At 55.3% G+C, this 23340-nt stretch overlaps 2 protein-coding genes across 3 annotated transcripts in view; both read left to right on the top strand.

Moving 5' to 3' along the window:
• RNF157 (ring finger protein 157) overlaps nt 1-16446 on the top strand; it is a 78748-nt gene extending 62302 nt beyond the window's left edge. The window contains exons 12-19 of one of the 2 annotated variants that reach the window (XM_068531092.1): nt 1825-2063; nt 2790-2898; nt 4953-5064; nt 5540-5712; nt 6000-6074; nt 6931-6979; nt 9086-9196; nt 14758-16446. In XM_068531092.1, the coding sequence (XP_068387193.1) occupies nt 1825-2063; nt 2790-2898; nt 4953-5064; nt 5540-5712; nt 6000-6074; nt 6931-6979; nt 9086-9196; nt 14758-14879 (990 nt within the window). In that variant the 3' untranslated portion in view covers nt 14880-16446. Of the gene's footprint in view, nt 1-1824; nt 2064-2789; nt 2899-4952; nt 5065-5539; nt 5713-5999; nt 6075-6930; nt 6980-9085; nt 9620-14757 lie in introns of those variants that run through there. The other variant, XM_068531091.1, reaches the window with a different exon arrangement.
• A 3261-nt stretch (nt 16447-19707) lies between these two features.
• On the top strand, nt 19708-22667 carry FOXJ1 (forkhead box J1). The gene is made up of 2 exons (XM_068531093.1): nt 19708-20205; nt 21900-22667. Exons 1-2 carry the CDS (start codon nt 19708-19710, stop codon nt 22665-22667), a joined length of 1266 nt encoding a protein of 421 aa, XP_068387194.1.
• Nucleotides 22668-23340: the final 673 nt, after the last annotated feature.

Raw genomic sequence — 23340 nt, 5'->3', positions numbered from 1 at the left:
TAACATTTACCATCCCTAGAGCTGTCAGCTTGCCGTTTCACTCCAGTGTCCGGGCGGATGGGGGTGGGGATGGGGTCCAGCTCAGGAACGCCCCCAAGCAGAAACAAGGGGATGATTGTTTGGGATTTAGATAAAATTTACCATTTTTATCTGAATCCTCTGAGAAGGTAACTGTTTCTCTTTGTCTCATTTCGTGGCTTCAGGTACTGGGAGCCACGTAGATGAAATAATTCACCTCTGTCTCGTGGTGTAAGTGATGGTGTCAAGCCTCCACGCTTTGTAGTTATAGACCAGAAGGTCTTGTCTTTAGGTTAACACGCTAGTGGAAGAGATTAATTATCAGTTATTCAGTAAATGGTATTGGAATGATTAGGTAGTGCTTTAGGGAGGAACAATCAGTTTAGCACTTCACTCCTTACCAGATAACAAATTCCAGGTGGGGTAACTAGTTAACTGCACTAAAAACAGAGCAAGCCAAACATTAAAAACCTAGAATAAATTATAGATGATTCTTTAGTTGACTATGGATGGGAGAGGGCTCTCTAAGCTTGAAAACAATGGAACACTGCCAAAAAAAGAACCTGTAGATTTTTTTTTTTTTTTTTTGGCCACGCCACGCGGCATGTGGGATCTTAGTTCCCTGACCAGAAATCAAACCCGCACCCCCTGCAGTGGAAGTGCGGAGTCTTAACCACTGGACCGCCAGGGAAGTCCCGAACATGTAGATTTTATCGCATAAAAATTTTTAAACTTTAGATGTGTAAAAGATGACCAAAGTTAAAACCAAACAGCAAATCATCTAAAGAAAAAAAATGTACTCACAACATTTGCATCAGAGGAAAGGCTAGTATCTTTACCATAACTCACTTGAATGAAATAGTAGATAAATGGGCAAAGGATATATAAAAAATTTCTCAGAAGAGGAAACATAGCTGGTCAGCAGTCATTTTTTAAAAAGTCAACCACGTTAAAAATCAACAACATGCAAATTAAGATGAGAGACCATTTTTCACCTTTCACATTTAAAAACTTCCTTTTTTAAAGATACCCCATGCTGGCCAAGAAGCAATTAAAACAGGTAATCTGTACTGCTTGTAAGGGTGTAACTAGAAAGATCACTGAAAATAAACAAAACAAAACAGCTGTGTATATTAAGAGCCTTAAAAACATTTGTACTTGGTAATCTAAGGTCTTAGAATTTAACACCCAGAAAATGATCTGAAAAAAAGAGATTTATGCACAATAGATGAACAGATGTTCATCAAAGTGTTGTTTACAGTAGGAAATGGACACAACTAAATAGCCAGCACCAATGGAAGAGTAAGGAAATGTATGGTATCTATGAAAAGGGATGCATGTGAAGGAAAATATTTATGTTCTGTGAGGTAAGCGGGGTATAAAATTGTCATTAACACATTGATCACAACTGTGTAAACAGTACAGAAGAAAAAACATTGGAAGAAAATAACACTAGAATGCTAACAAAAGTTATCACTTTGGGTGATTTGATGGTTGATGACTTTTTTCCTTCCTTCTTTCCACTTTTATGTATTTTCCAAACTTCCTGTAATGAACATATATTTCTACTATAATCGGAAAACATAAACAGTATTAACAAGAAGTTCATCTGTAAGCAGAGTCAAGGAACATGCGGTTCTCTGATATTTTATCTTTCTTCTGCTTCTAATACAGAAGCTTTCCTTTGCCAGAGCCCTAGACTAGATGTAAAAGAAAGCGTTTTTCCAACGCAGAGGAAGAAACACGCTCATACCATAAAACGAAGAGTATTTAATTAATTTCCCAACCTGTCTCTGATTCCCCTAGTCCTCAGAGAACATTCCACCGGGTTATGAAGTGGTGTCTCTTCTGGAGGCCCTCAATGGGCCCCTTACCCCATCCCCGGCAGTCCCCCCACTCCACGTGCTTGGAGACAGACGCCGCTCGGGAATGCTGCCTTCCTACGGCAGTGACGGCCACCTGCCTCCTGTCCGGACGCTCTCCCCCCTCGACCGCCTGTCCGACTGCAGCAGCCCAGGACTCAAGCTCAGAAACAGTCTCTCCAAGTGAGTAGCCAGCATGCAATAGCGTTGGCCCTGGGGTCCTTGATGAGATGCTTTCAATCCATCTTTCACCTCCTCGGTGCTGGCTCGAGTCCCAAGTCCCAGGGCAGTGTAGACCCTCTGGGCTGTTCCCAGAGCTGCTCATTGCACTGAAGACCTGGGCTAGCACCTGAGGGGAAGTTATCCCATTCCTTGGGAGAGGAAAATAAGATGGTACATGGGTACTTAGGAGGATCCAGACGGACGAACCTCTCATGTGTTCTGTTGTGGGAGGAGAGTATGGGGTATAGGGACGATGACATCGTTAGGGTCATTCAGGCCCCTGGGAGCATCACTTAGTCTGAGGACCGAAGGAACCTTGTGATCTGTATTTCTTAGGCGTTTACATCCAACTAGGAGCAAGTCATAATAAGTTTCCGCGGCAGAGGAAAGGAGGGTATTTTACAGATGAAAATATTGAAACCCTAAAAATGTCCGTGGTTTTCCCCCAGTTCAGACACAATTGTTTGAAGAAGCTAAAGGTAAAGCTCTGATTTTCTGACACCCAGAAGAGGTCTCAGACCCTCAGATGCCCTTTCTCACATCCCCGCTCCTTCCTAAGATTTAGGTTCCCTTCGGTTCCCCTCAGGGCCCTCTTCTCCCTGTGACGTCTGGTTAATGGGAGTGCAGGCGAGTTCTGTTCTTTAAGGGGCGTTGGCTGCAGCTGCTTCTCCCTCCGGGCTTATGCAGGTCCATCTCCCAGAATTCTTCTGTGCTGCACGAAGAGGAAGATGAGCGTTCATGCAGCGAATCTGAGACGCACCTGTCTCAGAGACCGTCAGCCCAGCATCTCAGAGAGGTAATGTGCGTTGTCCTTCCTTGTTTGGTTTTGGACTCCAGGTGCTCTCCTTCCTGCCTGCTGGCCTCTTCCGGCCCATCTGCTCCCATTCATTCATCAAACGCCTTTTGAACACTCTCTGAGACAGCAGCAGCAAAGGTGTCACCAGACTCAGTCTTTTATCAGTGTACGGGGCCTGTGTTAGTGACCAGGCATGATCCTTTACGCTGAGGACAGCAGCAGTGGGGAGACACAAAAGTCCTGCCCTCCTGGCGCTTATAGGCTTCGTGGTTGGGGTGGGGTGGACACAAAAGACAGCCAGTACAAAACGTATGTGTCGGGGTTCCCTGGTGGCGCAGTGGTCGAGAATCTGCCTGCCAATGCAGGGGACACGGGTTCGAGCCCTGGTGTGGGAAGATCCCACATGCCACGGAGCAACTAGGCCCGTGAGCCACAACTACTGAGCCTGCGCGTCTGGAGCCTGTGCTCCGCAACAAGAGAGGCCACGATAGTGAGAGGCCCGCGAACCGCGATGAAGAGTGGCCCCTGCTTGCCGCAACTAGAGAAAGCCCTCGCACAGAAACGAAGACCCAACACAGCCATAAATTAATTAATTAATTAATTTAAAAAAAAAAAAAAACAACGTATGTGTCAGGTGGTACCGGGGATCCGTGTGTCACGTAAGGGTGGGGATGCTCGCTTTAAAAAGTGGTCCATGGACAGGGGGACTCCCCTGGCAGTCCAGTGGTTAGGACTCCGTGTTTCCACTGCAAGGGGTGTAGGTTCGATCCCTGGTTGGGGAACTAAGATCCCACATGCCACGCAGTTGCAGGCAAAAAAAAAAGTGGTTCATGGACAGAGGAGGTGAGACCAACTGGGCAGATGTCTGAGGAGGGCGGGTTCTGGACGCAGGCACAGCCGGTGGAAAAGCCAGGCGGCCGAGTGGAAGATGGGATCCTCTACCCTGTGCGCCCTCACAGGCTTTATGTAACAGAGGTCAGCGGGCTGTCGAGCCCACCGCTGATAAGGCAGTGGGCTAGGTGCAGCGGAGCATAGGAAGGTGAAAAGCGGTTCCTGTCCTGAGGAGCTCATGGTCCAGCGGGAGACAGGACATGTACATGAATAACAGCACCACATCTGGCACATAGGTGTTAGTAAGTGTTTGTTGAATGAATGAATGAATTTTAACCAGAGAAAGGAAGTGCTCCCCAAACAGAGACACTGACGTGCCGTGGAGGATCACGTTAAGTGGAGGGAACCACAAGTGTGATGGTGGAGCAGCGTTTGAGCTGAATATCAAAATTTCTTAGACACGAAGAGACAGGTGAGAGAAACGTTCCTGGTGGCAGGGACAGTACACGTGAAGCACAGAGCAGAAGTGGGGGCCCTGAGCAGACCAGTGGTACAGTGGGAACGTGGCTTCACGAGGGCCCACCTGGCGGAGGTGTGCAGGCTGGATTAGGCAGGAGACAGACCAAGCCAGGCAGGAGGGTTGCCTGAACTAAGGTTTTAAGAAAAGAAGACCTGGAAGAGAGAACATAAGCTGTAGAGAGAGAATCAGTAGGCCTTTGCATCTGCCCTGGGCTGCACCGAGGTTGCGAGCCCAGTTGACTGATGGGGGTGCCGGGCGTGGGGTGGGGGGCAGGCGGTGTTTGTATTAGATCCATCGAGCTGGAACTAACCCTCCGTCCCAGAGGAGAAGCCCAGCAGGTACCGGGGCCTCCGCTGGTTTTGTGTTCTCTCCCTTCAGAAGGAGAGCTGTTTGTAATCCTGGGGAAACCTGGGGTGTTCCCGTGTCACAGCTGCTGGGTGACCTGTGTCACCTGAGCTGCGGTCTTTGTGTGGCTCCAGCAGCTGCTGGGCCTTGGGCAGGATGTGCTTGCACCTCCCCCCGGGAGACAGCCACTCCGGGTCAGGGCTGCATAGAAGTGATGGCGAGGAGAAACCGGCCCTCCCTCTGCATGTCGCCTCCTGCCGCCCCTCCCCGATGCCCTTTCCTCCTCCTCGCCCAGGCCCCCTGCCCTGACCCCTCCCTTCTAACATGTTTGACTGGCACTTACTTCTTTTCCCCCCAGGAATGTGGCATCACCCCAGAAAGTGAGAACCTGACCTTGTCATCGTCAGGAGCTATTGACCAGTCGTCCTGCACGGGGACGCCTCTCTCCTCCACAATTTCCTCCCCAGAAGGTACATGATGGGGGGCGGGAGCAACTGCAGGTCCTTCCCCGTCAGCCGAGTCCATAGTGCTCCTAATATTTCCTCCCGGATGGACTGGGGAGCAGCAAATTAATACCTAAGCGGCAGACAAAATAGGGCCCGGCTCGAGAGGAAGTGAGACTCGCTCTCTTGCAGTGAGAGGGCGGCCTCGCGGCTGAGCTGGGGGAGAAGCAGCTGTCTCACTCCCAGTCCTGCCGTCGTAAGGTTTTCTTTAACATTATGACAGGGAAAAGCAAAGCCCTCATCCCTGAGGCTGAGTTTGGAGCTCTAAAATGTAAAGGAGCCAAACCTTGGAAAACCTTCCATCTAAACCCTATTTGGTGAGGGCCAGGCCGGGCCGCTGGTGTCCTCGCTGCCCGGGTGCAGGGAGAGAGCTCTGCTCCCGGTCCGCTCACAGCAGCCAGGCCTGACCTCCGTGTCCTTCCTCCAACTCCTGTCTCCAAAGACCCTGCCAGCAGCAGTCTGGCCCAGTCGGTCATGTCCATGGTGTCCTCCCAGATCAGCACCGACACCGTCTCCTCCATGTCCGGCTCCTACATCGCCCCTGGCACGGAAGAGGAGGGGGAGGCTCTCCCCTGCCCCCGGGCCGCCAGCAGGACCCCCTCGGAAGAAGAAGAGGTAAGAGAGGAGCACGGGATCGCCCTCGCCGCCCTGCTCTGCTCTGTACTCGAGTCCCAAGGAGCTCAGTCCGGGGCCTGCCAGGGAGATGGGCAAAGCCCCCCAGTGCTCGGGAGGGGAGCCCCGGAAAACAGGGTACCGTGTCGTTGAATCAAAGACTCCCTCAGATGTGATCTTCCGTGTGGCACCACTTCTGTCCTGAGGACTTGGTTTGGGTTTGCTGCCAGGCGAGCTGGGTAGGAGAGCCGGTGGCATCTGCACCTTGACTTTTTGTTGCTCCTTTGCAGGTGACACCGGCGGCGTCTCCAGACTGCAACTTTGCGGGCCTCGCCGCCGCCGCCGCCGAAGAGCAGGATGCAGAGGTAAGAGCAGGGTGGACGGTGGTGCCCCACCCCCCGGTCAGAGGGACTGCCGACGCTGGCAGAGGATGCAAATAGGACGGGGGCTGTTCTGGAGGAAGCCTTCCAAGGTGGTGCACTTGGATCTGTTAGAGGCAGGGTGCAGAGCAGAGGGACCGTCCGATTAGCAGAGGGCGCTGGTCTCAGCGTAACAGGCGTGGGGTGAGTTCTAGAGGCAAGTCTTCCAGGCCAGACCCTTGAGAGGGTGTTTGTCCTCCAATTCACTTAGTATTTACCTGGGACAGGCACCTCACACCTTCCTGGCACTGGGGGACACAAAGACCGAGTGACATGGCTTTTGCCTGCCCACCCCCCCCCATCCACCCATCCCGGAGCTCCGTCTGATGGAGGAATCAGAGTTATAACTCAGCATGAGAAGTGCTCTGACGGAGGTGTGGCCCAAGTATATGGAATGCCCAGCTCACAGTGGGGACTCTATGACTTTCTCTTGAGCCAGATGTTCTCAAAGGAGTATCTGGATAGGGTTGGGGATCCTGAAGGATTTCTGAAAGTTTTATGATCTCACGGTTTGCTTTTTCATTTGACAACTTTTATTTCCACCTGAGAGAAACAGTGTGAGCTAAACTATTACCGAGGCTATTCCTGACAGTCCTAGGGTCCCTCTGTAACGTGCCTCAGACCCGGTCCCTACAGGCCGATCCTGCCTCGCCAAGCAAAATCTGCCTCCGCTGGGCCTCCCAGCCATCTCACATGGACAGGACATGCATAGATACCATGAGGGTGGTTAGTTCTGTCTTCTGCCAATCAATAGACTCATTTCACTGCTTTATGGACTCATAGTGCCTTCCTTCTGCCCTAGGGAAATGATGTTCTAGAAGAAGAGGATGGATCACCCACACAAGAAGATGGTAAAAGACCTGGTCTTTTGCTCCCTTTTATTATATTTCTTTCCCGGGTATTCTCTAAAGGGTACAGAAAGGGGCACTGGTGTGACTTGGTGGCACTGCTCAAGGGTGTGGCTTTGGGGAAAGGTTGTCTTCTTGATGGAATATCAAAGCAAGCAGGGTATCTGAGGACCTCAGCAGCCTTCCCAGCTCTTTCTGGGCCTCTGAGCCAAGGCTGCAGAAGATACATGTAGTTCTCCATTTACGCTGAGTAGATCCTGAAGCCTCTTGGGCAATTCCCATCTCCTTCCTTCCTGCTTCAGCTTCTCAGCTGCGTCTCACGGAACTGCTCCAGCAGCCCCAGAGCTCAGCAGCAGCAGGAGAACAGCTTGCTCCCCTTGGGGGAACGACTGTTAGGCAGTAGGTTTCCCTGCTTTAGTGAAGGAAACGGCTGATGCTACGGTAGCAGAGGGATTACAGCCCCGGCGGCACAGCGAAGGTGAGGGGAAGAGATGTTAGCAGCTCAGCGTAGACCAGTGTCTGTAGGCTATTGGAACGATTCTCTTTACCATCATTCAGGCCTCAAGTATGTATTTTTTTAAATTGGAATCGTTGGTTTACAATGTTTGTTAGTTTCTGCTGTACAGCAAAGTGAATCAATTATACATATACATATATCCACTCTTTTTTAGATTCTTTTCCCATATAGGCCATGACAGGGTATTGAGTAGAGTCCCCTGTGCTCTACAGTAGGTCCTTATTAGTTATCTATTTTATATATAGTAGTGTGTATATGTCAATCCCAATCTCCCAATTTATCCCTCCGCTCCCTTCCCCCCGCCCACCATAACCATAAGTTTGTTTTCTACATCTGTGACTCTATTTCTGTTTCGTGAATAAGGTCAATTATATCTTCAGTCGGAAGAATTTTGTTTCTAGTGAGCCGAGAAGCAAAGGAACGACCTACATATAGAGCAAGGAAGCAGTGGGGGCGGGCTGGGAATCCCACCTGGGAGTGCAGGACCAGGCGTCCCAGGAACCGGTGTCTCTTCCCTCTGCTCCTCTGAGGTGCCTCCGCAGAAGGGCAACCTCCAGAGCAGACCTGGATCCCAGCCTGGATGCAGATGTCGTGCTAGTCGCTTCTGCTTTGGCGCTGTCAGCTGCTTGGGGGCGGTGTGGTGTGCAGGGGGTGCGCATGCGCACTTGACCACTCTCGCCTGGCCAAGTAGTGCCGGAGGAGTGGTGGTCGCCCAGGCTGTGCCTCTGCCGCACTCGCGCGCCAGCCAAGCTGGGGTTGGGCGCTACCTCCCCTCGGTTGATGTCTTCAGGGCTCAAGGCTCCGACTTCTCCATTGTGATTGTCGCCCCCCCCCCGTAGAATATTTGCTTCTAAAAGGCACAGGGCAGTACGTGGTTTCCGCCTGACATTCCTTACGTGGTTTCCTCCTGACATGCCATAAGCAGTAGATGTATGTTTCTTCCTCTCCCTTTCACCAAGAAAAAAAAGCGGGGTGGGGGGCTTGAAAAAATAACATCTAAAACTGTCCCCTTCCCATCTTACACGACTGTAGGTTTCTGGTCAGCCCCTTAAAACATACTCAGAATAGCAAATTAAGTCTCATAAGAAAATAAATCATAATTTTGCGAACGAAGTGATTCTTTGATTTGAGGTGCAAAATTATGCAACCAAAGAGCTTTAATTGCCGTTTTATGTACTAGTCATTTCGCAGAGCCTTGTGATCATAAACACACCCCACGTGCACCGACAGACACAGGCCGGAGCCGGGGTCCCTTCCCTGGTGGCTCTCCTAGCTCTTCCAGCCTGGCTTAGCTCTGCTCTGGGCCCGGGTCTGCGTGTCCGAATCCCACAGCCCTCCCCAGGGTCTGATTTCCCGGGAACGAAGGCTGGAAAGGGGCCAACTAAGGAAACAGAGCAGAACAGAGCGAGAACACAAACATACCCACAGAGTTTCCTTTATTGTCCACTCTTTACCCACTTAATTATTGTCTTTTTTTTAACACATGATTTGATTTTTTTTTTTGTCTCCATCCTTAAGATTTTTATTTTAAGGACAGCGAAGCAGAGAAAAACACAGCCAGGCCCTCTCTAACTGCCTTAACTCCGTTACAGGCCAGAGGACATTCGCATTTCTAGGTATGGCGTGTGACAATAACAATGACTTTGACATCGCCAGCGTGAAAGCACTGGACAATAAGCTGTGCTCTGAGGTCTGCTTACCCGGTGAGTGGCAGTCTGCCGAACATGAACTTGGTGGGAGACGCTCCCCTGCTCGCACCCCTGCTCTCACCCTGGGACACCCATCTCCTGCCCTGCAGTTCCTGCAAGAAGGCATGGGCTTTGCTAAGATGCTGGGAGCCAGTTGCTGAAAGGAAGTGAGGCGGCCTCGGGAGAGTCCTTGGGTAAAGAGCGACTCTGCTCTAAGCGAGACTATTTGGGCATGAAGAAAGGCGCAAAAATCCCTCCAGATCCTTCCGATTTGGCCTGACCGTGCCCCCTCCATCATGATCTTGCAGATCCCATGGCAGGGGGCCTGGTCTTGTTTCCATCAACAGGCAGTTTAAGGCAGACACGGCCTCTGTGAGAAGGTCTTGGAAAGAGAGCCTGAGCCCTTGAAAAGGGAACCTGTAGCTCCTCAGAGGAGAGTGCTTAGTTAGGATCAGAGAGGAATTTCAAAGCCAGCGTTTTATAGACTAGCTCTGTGACCCACTGAGCCCTGGGTTTCCACCAGTTGCCTTGCGCTCCCTAGATTTGGATCCCAAAGGAACGATCAGGGGTCAAGGGTGACTCTTCTCCCTGGAGCCCTAACTCTATAAATTCGATCAGGGCCGTCAACGTGCCCTTTATTCCTTCTCATGACACTAAACTGAATCTGGGATGAGTTCTTAGGAGGGGCCCACCTGTCGGTCACACGCTGGTCACTGATGCCCCTCTGCTCCGTGCTCACCAAGGGCTCCACCAACCATGGCTCTAAAGCCACGTCTTGCCCGGTGGACCAGGTCGAAATTGCCCCTCCTGGGTTCACGGCAGAGAGTGCCTTCATGTTGCGTGGTTTGTAATCCCTTAAACGTGCCCTGGACATGTTTAAGCTTCAGGACAGCCACGTCTCGTCGTGGGTCCAGTGCTTTACTCTCTCGGCGACGTGGCTGCAGGCGCTGGAGGGACACAAACTCCTGTGGTTGCCACTCTCCATCAGCTTGCAAAAGACCCGGGTCCTCACCCCTCTGGCCCCATGCAGGCTTGTGGTGGAGGAAGCCGTAATCCCCGGAGACGCCTCCCCCGGCCTTCCCAAGGGCTCTCAGGTCCCTTCCCACTTAGCGTTGACCCAGCCAGGCCTGGGCCAGAGCGGCTGGGGTCCAGGGTACGCTTCACTTCCTGCCTTTCCCACTCTTTACCTGGCTTCTGTCTGTCCATTTGTTTCTCATGTCTTTTTGCCAAATGTACGTCTGTCTGTCCGGTTTGTTTATTTTGAAACTCATTTATGTTATCCAGACTTCGTGTGAAAGTTCATGTTCACCCACACCCAACCCCAAGCTTGCTGGGCGTGCGCACATTCGAGGGGCTCTCGCTGAGGCTTCCATTCCTAACTGGCAAGAGCCTGTATTCTGTATGCTGAAATTTTCCAGGAAAAAAAAATATTTGTGAGACTAGATTAATCCCTGTTCCACAAAAGCGGGGATGCTTCTGTGGCAAAGGTTACAGGCAGGATTTGTTTTGCTCACTAGCTGGGGAAGATGACATCTCTGCCCCCACTCCGCCCTGTGTCTGTGGGCAGCTGTGCCAGCCGGCCGCTCACTGGGCTTCAAGAGAGGAATCTAAGCTCCTGCCTCCCCCCAGCGGCTCCCCACCAACCCCCGTTTTTTGGCAGAGGGAGCTACTGGGAATTGTTTCAGCCACCCGTGCTGGTGGAAACTGACCCCAGGCCTTCTGCTTCCTCCTCTCCTTAACTCCCTCCGGCCAACCTGCTGGTGGATGTTTATTCCACTCTGGGATTGTGGCAGGGAAGCGAGACCTGGAAGGAAAACAGTGCCTGGGCTTCCTTACGGTGATCTCGGGAGCCAGCCGTTCTCAGATTAAACTGGCTTCACCGTTCAGGCCAGACATGAAACCGAATGACAGTGGCGGCTGCCGGGAGAGGGACTTGAGGGTCCCATCGTAGCCTCACCCCGAGGTCTCAAGGGCTCTTACGGGAGAGGGAAAGTGCATCTGCTCTCTTGGTAAAATGTTTCTTGGGTTCTGCCGTTAGCGTCACACTGGTAGCAAAGTGCTGGGGAACTCTCTGGAAGCATCTGTCGGGTTAATGACAGGAGTATCCACTTTGGTAGGTCCCGTGGAATGAACAGGCCTCACCACGCTCAGCTGTAAGTTCGAAGTTCCATTCTGTGACTGAGGTGCCTCAGGCCGGCTTGGCCGTCAGGACAGCTTCTCAGGCACTTGGTCCCCCTCTCCACGCTGTTTCCCTCCCCACACGGATGCCACTCCCCCTCACGGAGCGCCCACAAGGAGGGAACCCGGGGAGCATCCCATGGTCCACCCTCCCCAGGCCCACACGTGCTCTGCCAGGAGCCCCAGCTGGCGACAAGGATGGCTCAGGTCCCCATCCTCGCTGCTCTCATCACCCTTGTGGGAGTGACGCTGACAGAGCACCTGTGTCATTCCAGCCCCTCTTCCCCTAAGAAGCCGCTGGGTCTTCTTCGGCCCCAAGACCAAGGGGGGCGATGGTATGTTCTGAGATTGTTCTGCAAGGTTCTCAAAGGGAGGAAATCTGAGTTGACCATTGTAGGTGTGAGCCGATTAGAATCGTGAGGCCGTGCTAGGTAGACGGGGCTCCAAGGAATCTGATGGAGTATCACACAGGCGGCAGGATAGTGGTCAGGGGACCAGTGACAATTCTGTGAAAAGGCTCTGGGGAGTGTGATGGGAAAAAGCAAAGATAATTTGGGTTTGTTGGTGGAAATACAAATGTTTTTAAATGACGGCATTGGACAGGAGTGGGCATACCGATGAAATCTAACAGTACTTATGGAGGGAATTCCCTGGCGGTCCAGTGGTTAGGACTCAGCGCTTTCTCTGCAGTGGCCTGGTTCAATCCCTGGTCGGAGAACTAAGATCCTCCAAGCCACTGCGCAGCCAAAAACAAAACAAACAAAGAAAAGTACTTATGGAGACCTGAAATAACCCAAGACTAAGACGCCACTAGGAAGGGTTACGCTTCGCAGATACTAAGGAAAAATCTGAATTAACTTTCTCTTTTCCTGGAGAGAAACTCTACAAGATGGTGGAACTGTTACAGACGTTACATTTAATTAGTGGCTGGGTAGAGGCAGGAAAGAGGTGTGCGGAATCCCCCTAGATGTGTTCCCCAAATCTGCCTCTAGAGGTCTCTTCACTCTCCCATTTCTGAGCCTGAGGATGGAATTAAGTGGGAACCACCTTTCTCTACCTCCCGTGAAGGATTTTGAATTCCCAGGCTCCCTTTTCTGGCTGAGGGCTGGACAGAATGGTAGCACTCGCTCAGGAAGTCCTCCTGCGCCTTCCACGCTTACCTTCTGCATCCAGGATGCGCGGAGCAGCGGCAGGGTTTTGCCGAGGGTCTGGCAGAAGCCTTTTTACAGGAAAGAGCACCGCCGACTGTACCAAGAAGCCGGGGAGAACAGAGACTTCAGGTCTGAGTCTTGAGGCTGTTTCAGAAGGAGCCAGTTTTCAGCCCTGGCTCAGAATCTGGACCGGTGGTGTTTGTAGCAAGGACTCATGAATTCCAAGCCAGGCAGCCTGGCAGCCAGTGGTGGTGGCGGCAAGGCTGCGGCGGTGTTTTGACTTTGTGTGTGTGTGTGTGTGTGTGTGTGTGTGCGTGTGCGTGTGTGTGTGTGTCTTCTCTCCTGTTTACTATTTGCTTTTGGTCTTTCCTACCAAACAGCCACAGTTGTGGAGTCCTTCCCCATAAACATTGAGGAATAGGTATGAGATCTACCAAATTATATAAAATGAATGAACAACTTACTTTATCTGGGGGTTCCTAACTTAAAAGGGCAATCTTGCCTGCTCTTCATCCTGTCACCCTTAGAGGAGAAAAGCACTGTGGACCCATGTGCCGGACTCCGGTACCCCCAGGGAATAGAGATCCCCACATTCTGTCTGGCTGTGAGAGATACCTAAAAATTTCCTGTCCCACTCACTCCCCTTCCCCTGGGGTCCACCTCCACAGACTATTATTAGAGCCTTAGGGTGGGTTATCGCACCAGGACATTTATGGGAAATACACAGTTTATACCCGCTTAATCCTAGTGTTTCTGCCATTAAAGGGTTTCGTGTCTTGAGCTGGCCTAACCTGAAGCTGACCCCAGACATTCGTGAGTGGCCTCCCTCAAACATGAACGCAGTGAGCCTCACGCCCACCCTCCAGGGTCGGCCAGCTCCATCCACGAACTGAGCCCTCTGATGGGCCGGGCATGGCTCTCGGCTCTGCCGAGGAGGAGATCACAGTGTGATGGAGGATTCAGCAATTTCCACACAGCGTGAGAAATGGGGTAGTGGTACAGGCCGTGGGGGAGCACTTCGGAGCACACTGGACCCCATCTGGCTTGGCGGGGGGGGGGGGGCCTTCTGGGGGCAGGTGCTGGGAGAGGCAGCTCAGCAGTCCTCGGCCAGAGGATGGAAGGCTTTCCCCAACCTCAGGGGGTTAGGGCTTCATCCTCTCCCCTCGGAAGGGGCATCTCGCTGCACTGGAGGGAATGAATCAGATGGAGCCAGTCTGTGGGCTGGGAGGACGACTCGGGGGAGATGAGTGTGGCCTGAACAAGGCCTGGGGGGCGGCTGGTTGTCGCCCACATTCTATGAGTCAGGCGCCCTGCTCAGCGCTCTCCCATGTCACCTCGCTTAGTCTCACAGCACCCCTGGGGGGTAAGTACTCGTCTCCCATCTTGATGGATGGGAAAACCAGGGCTCCAAGTACAGTGACCTGCCCAGGGTCACACAGTCAGTACGTTACAAGCTGGGGCTGTACCCCGGTTTTCTGACTACAGATTTAGACATTACTAGAGCTTGAACAAGCAGGAGGTCATGATGGATTGGATACAGAGCACAAAGGAGAGAGAAGCACCAAGAGTGGGTTTCCAGCATGGGCAGCGGGTGCGTCTCGTGCAGGAACTGCATTACTGGGGGGAAGATGATGAGTTTCGTGGATGGTACCCGGGGGACCCCAAAGGTCTGGAGCTAATGTCTCCTGGGGTTGGTGGCACCAGCTGATAGCAAATCTTGGTGGGCTGTTCGGGTGCAGAAAGAGAGGAACAGCTGTCACTCTGTTCTCCCCCATGCCATTTGGCCCCTGGCACCCTGCTGGGCAGCCAGTCACTTCCTGCCCCACCCTGGCCCCCACAGCAAACACTAACTCTGAGCCCAAACTAACACCCTCTTCTCCCTCCCTCCCCTTCACCTCCTCCTGCTCTCGTGAAAGTCTCAGCTAGACTCAGTTTCTTTTCCTGGTCCGCTGTAACACTTAGGCAAACTTCAAGACCAAATAAAGATACAAAAGTGGATCCTAGGGCAAGCTCACAAAACAAGGACCATCCTGCATGTCCCTCCATCAGTGGGCCACAGTGGCCATGACTGTCCCTAGCCCAGTGGGCGCCACTGCTCCCAAGTTCCACGTGCTGTGGTTTGCACCCCGTGGGAGTTCCTGGTAATGCACATCCTGCCAGTTTTCGTGCCAAACTCCTGGGCTGTCCTACCACAGACACCATCTGGACCAAACCAAAGGTCCAGTAACCTTCCTTTCCTCTTCTCAGGTGCCTGGCAGGCTGATGACAACGTGGTCAGTCGTCGGAACACGCAGCGCCGACGCTTATCTTCTGGCAGCCTGGAGGACCCCGAGAACAGGCTCTGCGTGTGGGGTCCTTTGGCCATCTGAGAGCCCTAGCCCCTGTGCCAGGGCTCTCCTCCCGTCCTCACATCCCATCCTGGCCTCACGGCACCACTGACCTCCTGGGCATCCTCAGCAAGACACATGGAGACTTTTTAGACCCACGTGAAAGCTGGATGCTGAGGGCACCTGCCCCTTCTCCCAGACTCATCTTCTTCCGCAACCGTGATCCTTCCCCTCTCAGAAGGGACCGGAAGCCTCTTTTCTCCTTGTGGGCTAAAGCCACTCAATGAACTGCAGCTCATGAGACCCTTTGCAGAGACCCTCTGGAATGCTTCCACTGTATCTTGATCTTCAGGTGGAGCTGTGGTCCACGGACTGGTTAATTTCTTGTGCATCTTTTTTTCTCCTTAGGAGGTAGACCAAGAAGACTCAAGAGTTTGGGTGACTTCATTACAAACACCCATCTGGCATTTTCTAGTCTCTGGGACATCATAACCAATCTGAAACCTGCAATTTGGGGTGGGGTTGGGGGATGACTCCTGTGAGAAGGGAAAGCCGTATTGCACTGTAAGTGGGGTTTCCCTCAAAACGCATTAGGAGCTCCTTTCTCAAGGACAAGAAGCAGTGGCAACCATCAGAAGGCTGGTTGGGAAAACAGTTCTTGCTTCTGGTAGCAGAGGCTGTGCCTCGTGTGTCTGTCTGCTTAGGAAGGAGGCCTTGAATCTGAGAATCCCTCAGTTAAATGATTACCTACCGGGGAGTTATTTATGATCAGGTGCACTCAGGAAGGCCTGGGGCTCCATCCTAAGGTGACACTGCAAAAGCATTTTTGACCCCCTCTATGTACCAGGCACTTGTTAGGAACTGTCGTATATTATCACGTTTCATCACTACCACCCTGTCAGGTGGCATTCTTATCCCTGCTGCCCCCGTCTCCACCCTGCTTTTCTTAAATAGTTGAAGAAATAGGCTGAGAGAGGGGTGGACCGGTGGTCCTCATTTGGTGCCCAGGAACCCCAAAGGAGGTTGGGGGAAGGGCTGAGCTGGGGTCAGTGGTGGTCTGGGGAGCCTCCCAAAACCCCGCCGGTTTTCCTCCCCTGTCTTCCAGATCAGCTGAGCCTGATGGGGGGAGGGGGAGGTACTGCCTTCCATAGGCTCATTAGAGATTTAGAGATGTTGTTGTTCAAATCACATGTCCACCCCACCTCAGTCCAGTGTAGGGCATATAAATAACAGCCTGAAACAGCAAGACCGTAAGCGGTTGGCTGTTCGTCTCTCAACACTAGTGTTATCAGTGGATTCCTCGTAGCTCTCTGATGGATGCATTGTCTGCTGGCTTTCGGAAGAGGTGGTTGTGTAGTGGAGCATGAGATTGAGAAGCAAAGTGGGATCCAACAGTTTGTGAGGCTGAGATGTGACAGAGCCCTAGGCTGTGCCCACCATGATGGCCTGAATTAGTAGTTGGAATTGCTGCCCTAGAAGAGCTTTTCAGGGTCCTTCCCAAGGCCTCAAAGAGAGCCCAGTGCCGGGGGATCTTTTGCACCTCCTGTGTGGCTTCTTTGCGCCGCCAGGTGGGTGGTGACCCTCACTGCCTGGTGGTTGTGCTTCACATCCTGCCCTGGGGGTGGGCGGGGGGGGGGGGAGAGGCCTGTGGTCCTGACAGACACTACATGAGCCAAGCCTGAATCTCAGCTTCTGCCTTGAGTTCCCGTGTCCACCCGCTCTGATATCCTGCAGTGGACTCTGCTGTTTCAGGCCCCATTTAATGTCCTTTCTTTCCCCGAAACATTCTTACAGCCCCTTTCATATTGAAGATTCAAGCAATAACCCCACTTCCTGATTTCCTTGAAGTCTGAGCCTGAGAAGCACTAGGGAAGGGGGCGCTCCCTTAGCCTGGGGTGGTGGCATACAGATCCACCTCCTCTCCCGGCAGGTAGTATTCACAGCGTGGTGTTACCTGAGATGAAGGAGATGCAGGTAAACAGTAGCCACAGTGGCCAGGAACCCTAAGAGGGAGCCACTGTCTTCACCCTTTCGGGAGGGTCTGTCTTCTCCCAGGAAGAGGCTCAGAGAGATTCCTCAAGGCCTTGCTTCCATAACCAAGACATACCTGGGTGAGAAATGGCCCTTCACTCCTGTTTCTCAGACAGTTCCTGCTCTCTCCCCCATCCCCTCGCCTCTTTGCCCTCATTTAGCTCTTTGGCAAGCAGAAATATCCCATCCAAAAGGGCTGGGATCAGGGAACAGGGCACAGAGCCTGGTCAGGGAACCCCTGGGCAGCTGCCCCAGCCATCATCTGGAGACAGTCATGTTGTTAGCAGCTGACCCAGAGAGAACGTGACGGGGCCTGGCTTCTCACACAAGGACACAGACTAACCGGAGGCCTGGGGCTCCTTCCTGCCACACTCAGGTCGGAGCTAACCTATGAGCTCACTTCCGAGTGGTGTGATGATCCCAGCCTTCTCACAGAGCCCTTTTTCCTTCTCCTCCCCAGCCCCATCCCACCAGAGGTCATGCCCACGCTGGGGCATCTCCTGGGCACAGATCCACACACGTTAAGCCATCTCACCTGGGGAGAGTTTGTGTCCTGTTCACCTGACCTTGGCATGCTGGCTGCTCACTTTGCTTTAGGATCTGCACACCTAGTGTGTGTAAGTATGTGTGTACTGTTGTGTCATCTGTGTACCCCTCACTCCCTGGAGTACACTCATGGGCACACTACAGTGGGGACGTCAAGGATGCAATATTTATGGATTGCTGCATGATTCTTAAAAATGAATAAAACTGTTCACAAGGGAAGGAGAGCTGTTAACTGCGCAGTTGGCTTATTTGTGAAAGTTTCTGTCCGACGTTCTCCAGCACACTTTAATACTTTTACTCAAGACAAGCTGGACATGGAGGAGTGAGAGAGGGCAAGGGGTAGGGAAAGACATGTTTCTGGGTGGGAGTTGGTGTACCATCCCCTGGGCACAGCTCCTGCGCAGAGGCCTGATAAGGAACCCTCACACCCACCCCCCCCCCACCCCACCCCCTCCCCGCTTCAACCGGAGAACTTCCAAGTGCAGCTCCTCAATAATTGAAGAGCAGGAAAGCTGGTGACTGGAGGGCGGCTGGGGGAAGGGAGGAGGAAGGACCACAGTCCACCGTTAGTCCGTCACTTAAAGGTTGGTGAAATTAATGGGGCAAATGACCCCAGTAAGAGAATTTGGCAAGTCCACGGCTTTTCTGGGTTTCACCCACCGGCTCTGCTTCCTCGGCTATCTGGAAAGGAGGGAGAGCACCTCCGAAGAAGCGTCTGGAATGTCAGCTTCTGGGAATCTTGCTGAGGATGGCGCGGGGAGGGAGCGCTTACCGGGAAACACTGGATTACCCTAGCCACCTTGGGGTGTCTGCGACCGGTGCTGCGGTTTCTGCGGACCTGAGCGGCAGGTGGCATCGGAGAGTCAGACCTGCTTGCGGGCACCAAGACGACACTCGGTCGGGAGACAGGGACAGGCCGCAGAAACGTGAGGAAGTGCCACTCGCAGCCCAGCGGAGAGCAAAGGAAACCCCCAAGCATGCACCCAGCCTTGGCCCCCGCGCCACGGGCTGCGTCCCAGGAGCCGTCGGCACCTCTGAGCAGCCCAGATGGGAAGGGGGTGGGGCGGGAGTAAGGTTCCCGCGGCGAACTGCTCGCCGGCGGCCCCGGGGCCTCTGCGGGAGCGCCGAGCCGCGCGCCTCTCCGAGCCCTGCGCGGGGCCCTCGGGCGGGAATGCGCGGAGCCGGGACGCAGTGGCGGTTAGGGGGCTGGGTGGCGCGGGAGAGAGCGGCAGGAGGGAGTTCGAAGAGAGTTACCGCCTGAGAGAGTGGTAAGAGCCCGCGGTCTCCTTGGAGACACCCTGACCAATGGCAGAAGCGGAAGCTGTTTATATGGGCGGAGCGTCGCCATGGCAGCAGGAGAAGCCTTCCGAGCGGCTACTTAATGCCCGTCCCCGGGCCGCTGGCGTTCAGAGAGGCGCCGTCGGGCGTGGGGGGCGACGAGGATTGCTGGTTGGGCCCTCGAGCTGGGGGCAGAGAGCCGCGGTGGGGGTGGGCAGTGGGAGGAACTTCTTCGAGAACCTTCCTTTGGCCCGGGCTGCGCTCTGAGCCAGGTAAGGGACGGGGAGGGCTGCAGGCCGTGGGAAGGGAGGGCGTCGGTACCAGCCCGCTCTCCCATCCGTCCCCGACGGAAGTGGTGGGCCCGGGGACTGACATCAGAGGAGTTTGGGGGACACTCACTTCCCGCCCCCTTATAACTCTCTGTTTTGTTTCCTTCCTTCCCCTTGATCCCCATCCTAATATCCCTTTTCAAAGATCAGACGACCTCCCCCGACCCCCGGCCCGTCGTACTGCCCTCCTGGACTCTCTCGCCCCATTTCCATTTGTTGTGGAGGGAGAGAGGGGGGTTAATTTCCCGCTTTGAGGGAGAAGGGGGTGGCCTCGCATGCCCCTACACTATTCCCTCGTTTGGCTAATTAAGTCTCCTCTAAAAGATCAAAGAGGAAAAGAGCGAGGCGAACCCCGTGGGGGTCGGACCCCCGGGCACAGCTTCTGTTTCCCAGACCTCCTCGGCAGTAAAAGATCCTCCCCAGCTGCGGGAACGATTTTAGTAAGAGCCTCCCCCTTCGCACACACTCTCCCCTCGGGAGTGGGGAAAGAGGGCTCAGTTCCCGCTATGGTCCCCGCAGGCACCACATTCAGTTCGGAGGAGGCTACCTCCGGATCGCGGGATGGAAGCACGCTTCCGGGAGGCTGTGTAACTGAAGCCGCGGGAGTCAGCGGGCCGGAGAGCTCGGCGGCCACCCTCGGCTCGGCTCGTGGATGTTGACCGCCCCCTCGGAGAGTCCCCGCAGATATGGCGGAGAGCTGGCTACGCGTCTCGGGAGCAGGGGCGGCGGAGGAGGCCGGACCGGAAGGCGGCCTGGAGGAGTCCGACGCCCTGGATGACAGCCTGACCAGCCTGCAGTGGCTGCAGGAATTCTCTATTCTCAACGCCAAGGCCCCCACCCTGCCTTCGGGGGGCACTGACCCCCACGGCTACCACCAGGTGCCAGGCTCGGCCGCGCCGGGGTCTCCCCTGGCGGCCGACCCCGCCTGCCTGGGACAGCCGCACACGCCCGGCAAGCCCACGTCCTCGTGCACGTCGCGGAGCGCCCCCCCGGGGCTGCAGGCCCCGCCTCCCGACGACGTGGACTACGCCACCAACCCGCAAGTGAAGCCGCCCTACTCATATGCCACACTCATCTGCATGGCCATGCAGGCCAGCAAGGCCACCAAGATCACCCTGTCGGCCATCTACAAGTGGATCACGGACAACTTCTGCTACTTCCGCCACGCTGATCCCACCTGGCAGGTAGGGGAGGCCCTCCCTCCCTCCCCATGCCCGCGCGGACTGGATTCACATCCCAGATCCGCAGGCCGAGTAGGCGCGGTAGAGCCAGGGCCCCGAGAGAGGAAGGCCGTCGAGGAAGGACCTCGAGGGAGCCCAGTGCTTGGACTGCCGCCCCTTTGACCTCAGAGGGGGAGGGGGAAGGATGTGCAGAGGGCTTTAGGGGCGCCGACACAGAGGTGCAAGTGGGAAAAACTTGTCACTCATCCAGCAGGCTCAGCCCAAAGAGCAGGGCTGAACTATGCGTGGACACAGCCCCCCAGGGTAGGTTGATGGACTGAGGGACGCATTTTTGTCCCGAGTCCTAGAATTCCTAGACACTGCCCTACTCCAGGTCAGTTTGTCAGGGCCTGACTGGAGGCAGGAACAGAAGCATCGTTCCTGCCAGGCTCTGCATCCTGCCTGGTTTCAGTCGGCTGGAGGGGGTCTGGGAGGGGAGAGGGGTGTGCTGTGGGGTGTGAAGGCCAGCTGTGTCCCAGTGGAAGGGCTACGGGGCCTTCCTAAAGCTGCTGTTGCCAGCCCCCACTCCAACCCCTCCCTAGTTTCCTGCCTACACTCCTCCCCCTCTTCTCATCAACCTCCCCAGGGGGACAATTACCTCAGCCAGGTGCTTTCCACAGGGGCTCTTGCCTCCCACACTGGCTTCATGTTCCAAGTCTCCGGAACCTGGCACAGAGCAGCCAAGGGGCCCAGGCCACCGTGTAAACATCCCAGTCTTGCCAGGGGGCACTACTCACCTGCCGGCCCCACCGACCAGGCCCCAGACCCCTGTGCCCCAGCGTGGTTTGGCCTGTGCACCCGGGCATGAACAAGGCAGGATGGTGATTCAAGGCCGGGCACACACTGCCCTGAGCATCTTCGACCATCAGGATCAGGGGCTACTTGGGGGCAGAGACCCTGAGGATGCACAGATCCTTCCCTGTGGCACAGGTCACAGGATCACAGTTCCAAGCTATTCCACGTTTGCCTGGGCCCTGACCCTGGGGCAGGTACCATTTGTAACCTTGGTGAGAAAGCAGAGACCCTCCACACCCCCCCGACCCTACCCCAAGCCTGAGAGGCCCCAGGAATGAGCGCTATGCTCTTGGCTGGGTAATAATCAACTGAGGCCTCAGAGCCTGGGGTGGGAGGAGGGGGACATGGGGGGTGAGGGCCCAGGCCAGCAGCCGGCTCTGCAAACAAGGAAAGTCATCAGATCCTCCCACACTCCATCCCTGCCCCCACACACACACACACCCTCACACCCACTCACTCATTTCACAAACAGAGAAGGCCAGCCAGGCCCAGGCAGAGGGAGATGGCCGTCCAGGCCCTGGGGGAGCCAAGGCCTTTGGCCAGTGGCCGCAAGCGGCGGGGTAAGGGAGGGAGGGCAGGACAGGGTGGCAGTGAGAGCCACCCTGCGGCTCAGGGCTCGGATGACTGAGCAGGCAGATATCCTGGCAACAGGGAACAAAAGCCCCCGACAGCACTCCCAGCTCCCGGTGCCCCGTGGCTGGTGTCCCAGAGCCTCCTGGTCGGAGCAGCGCCTCTGTCTCCCCTGCCCCCATCGGAGGGAAGGTGGTGGCGGGGCTGGCAGTGGCTCTAGGCGCCCCCACCCCATCACTGACCCCACCCACTCACCCAGCCGTCTTCCTTCTCTCCTGTCTCCCTGTGTCCAGAACTCCATCCGCCACAACCTGTCCCTGAACAAGTGCTTCATCAAGGTGCCTCGGGAGAAGGACGAGCCAGGCAAGGGGGGCTTCTGGCGCATCGACCCCCAGTACGCCGAGCGGCTGCTGAGTGGGGCCTTCAAGAAGCGGCGGCTGCCGCCAGTCCACATCCACCCGGCCTTTGCCCGCCAGGCCGCGCCGGAGCCCAGCTCCGCCCCGTGGGCCGGGCCACTGACCGTGAACACCGAGGCCCAGCAGCTGCTGCGGGAGTTCGAGGAGGCCACTGGGGAGGCGGGCTGGGGTGCGGGCGAGGGCAGGCTGGGGCATAAGCGTAAACAGCCGCTGCCCAAGCGGGTGGCCAAGGTCCCGCGGCCCTCCAGCACCCTGCTGCTGACCCAGGAGGAGCAGGGCGAGCTGGAACCCCTCAAGGGCAACTTTGACTGGGAGGCCATCTTCGACGCCGGCACGCTGGGCGGGGAGCTGGGCACGCTGGAGGCCTTGGAGCTGAGCCCGCCGCTGAGCGCCGCCTTGCACGGGGACGTGGACCTCACCGTCCACGGCCGCCACATCGACTGCCCTGTTACCTGGGGGCCGCCGGTGGAGCAGGCTACCGACAGCCTGGACTTCGACGAGACCTTCCTGGCCACATCCTTCCTGCAGCACCCCTGGGACGAGAGCGGCAGTAGCTGCCTGCCCCCCGAGCCCCTCTTTGAGGCCGGGGATGCCACCCTGGCCTCTGACCTGCACGACTGGGCCAGCATGGGCGCCTTCCTGTAAGAAGCCACGCCCTGCCCCGCCTCCAGACAGCGCCCAAGTCTGGGCCCAGACTGCCCCCCTCCCCCCAGCCAGTGCAGGCCCATGGACACCCTACCGCCCAGGCAGGGGCTGGGCCAGGTCACCCCACGAGGCCACACGGCCCCCAGCCCAGGCCATCCTCAGATTCTAGTCCAGCAGGCTGAGAATTGGGGCCCAGGACCAAAATTGCTGCCTCCGCTCCCCAGCCCCCCATACACACAGTGTTTCATTGATCCACTTCTTCCCTGCCCCAGGGACACGCTAAGGGCCCTGCACTATGAGAGCTGCGGCTTGGAGGGGCCCTGGCCAAGCTGGAAGCATCAGTACAGGGCCCGCCCCAGAGCATCTTGGCTTCGAAGCTTCTCTCTCTCCCGCTCTCCTCCCCAGGTCTCTATCCAGAGAAAGTTCCCAGGTACAACAAATGCTGATTAGGTGACTGCAAATTAACACCCTAGAGGCCTCTCCCGGCAGAGCTTCCCTGGGGCTGGGGCCGGCAGTATGTGGGGCGGAGCTAGGGGGAGGGGGGAAGAGAGAGGAGACAGAGACGAGGCCGGGGTGCCGGGTGGAGCCAGGAGATTTTCTAAGGCCTCTGGGGTCTTCTGGCTTCATCCCTAGAGGTGGGGCAGAGGGTATATATCCCTAATCTTTGAGCCCA

Source organism: Eschrichtius robustus, chromosome 20 (genome assembly GCF_028021215.1).
Source record: "Eschrichtius robustus isolate mEscRob2 chromosome 20, mEscRob2.pri, whole genome shotgun sequence".
Taxonomy (NCBI): Eukaryota; Metazoa; Chordata; class Mammalia; order Artiodactyla; family Eschrichtiidae; genus Eschrichtius; species Eschrichtius robustus.
This window is presented reverse-complemented; position numbering and strand designations above follow the sequence as displayed.

Bases quoted from the DNA above. Each gene is read 5' to 3' on its own strand.
- FOXJ1 (XM_068531093.1), top strand. From the start codon at position 19,708: ATGGCGGAGAGCTGGCTACGCGTCTCGGGAGCAGGGGCGGCGGAGGAG. The intron at 20,206-21,899 runs GTAGGGGAGGCC...CCCTGTGTCCAG, and splicing joins ACGCTGATCCCACCTGGCAG to AACTCCATCCGCCACAACCT.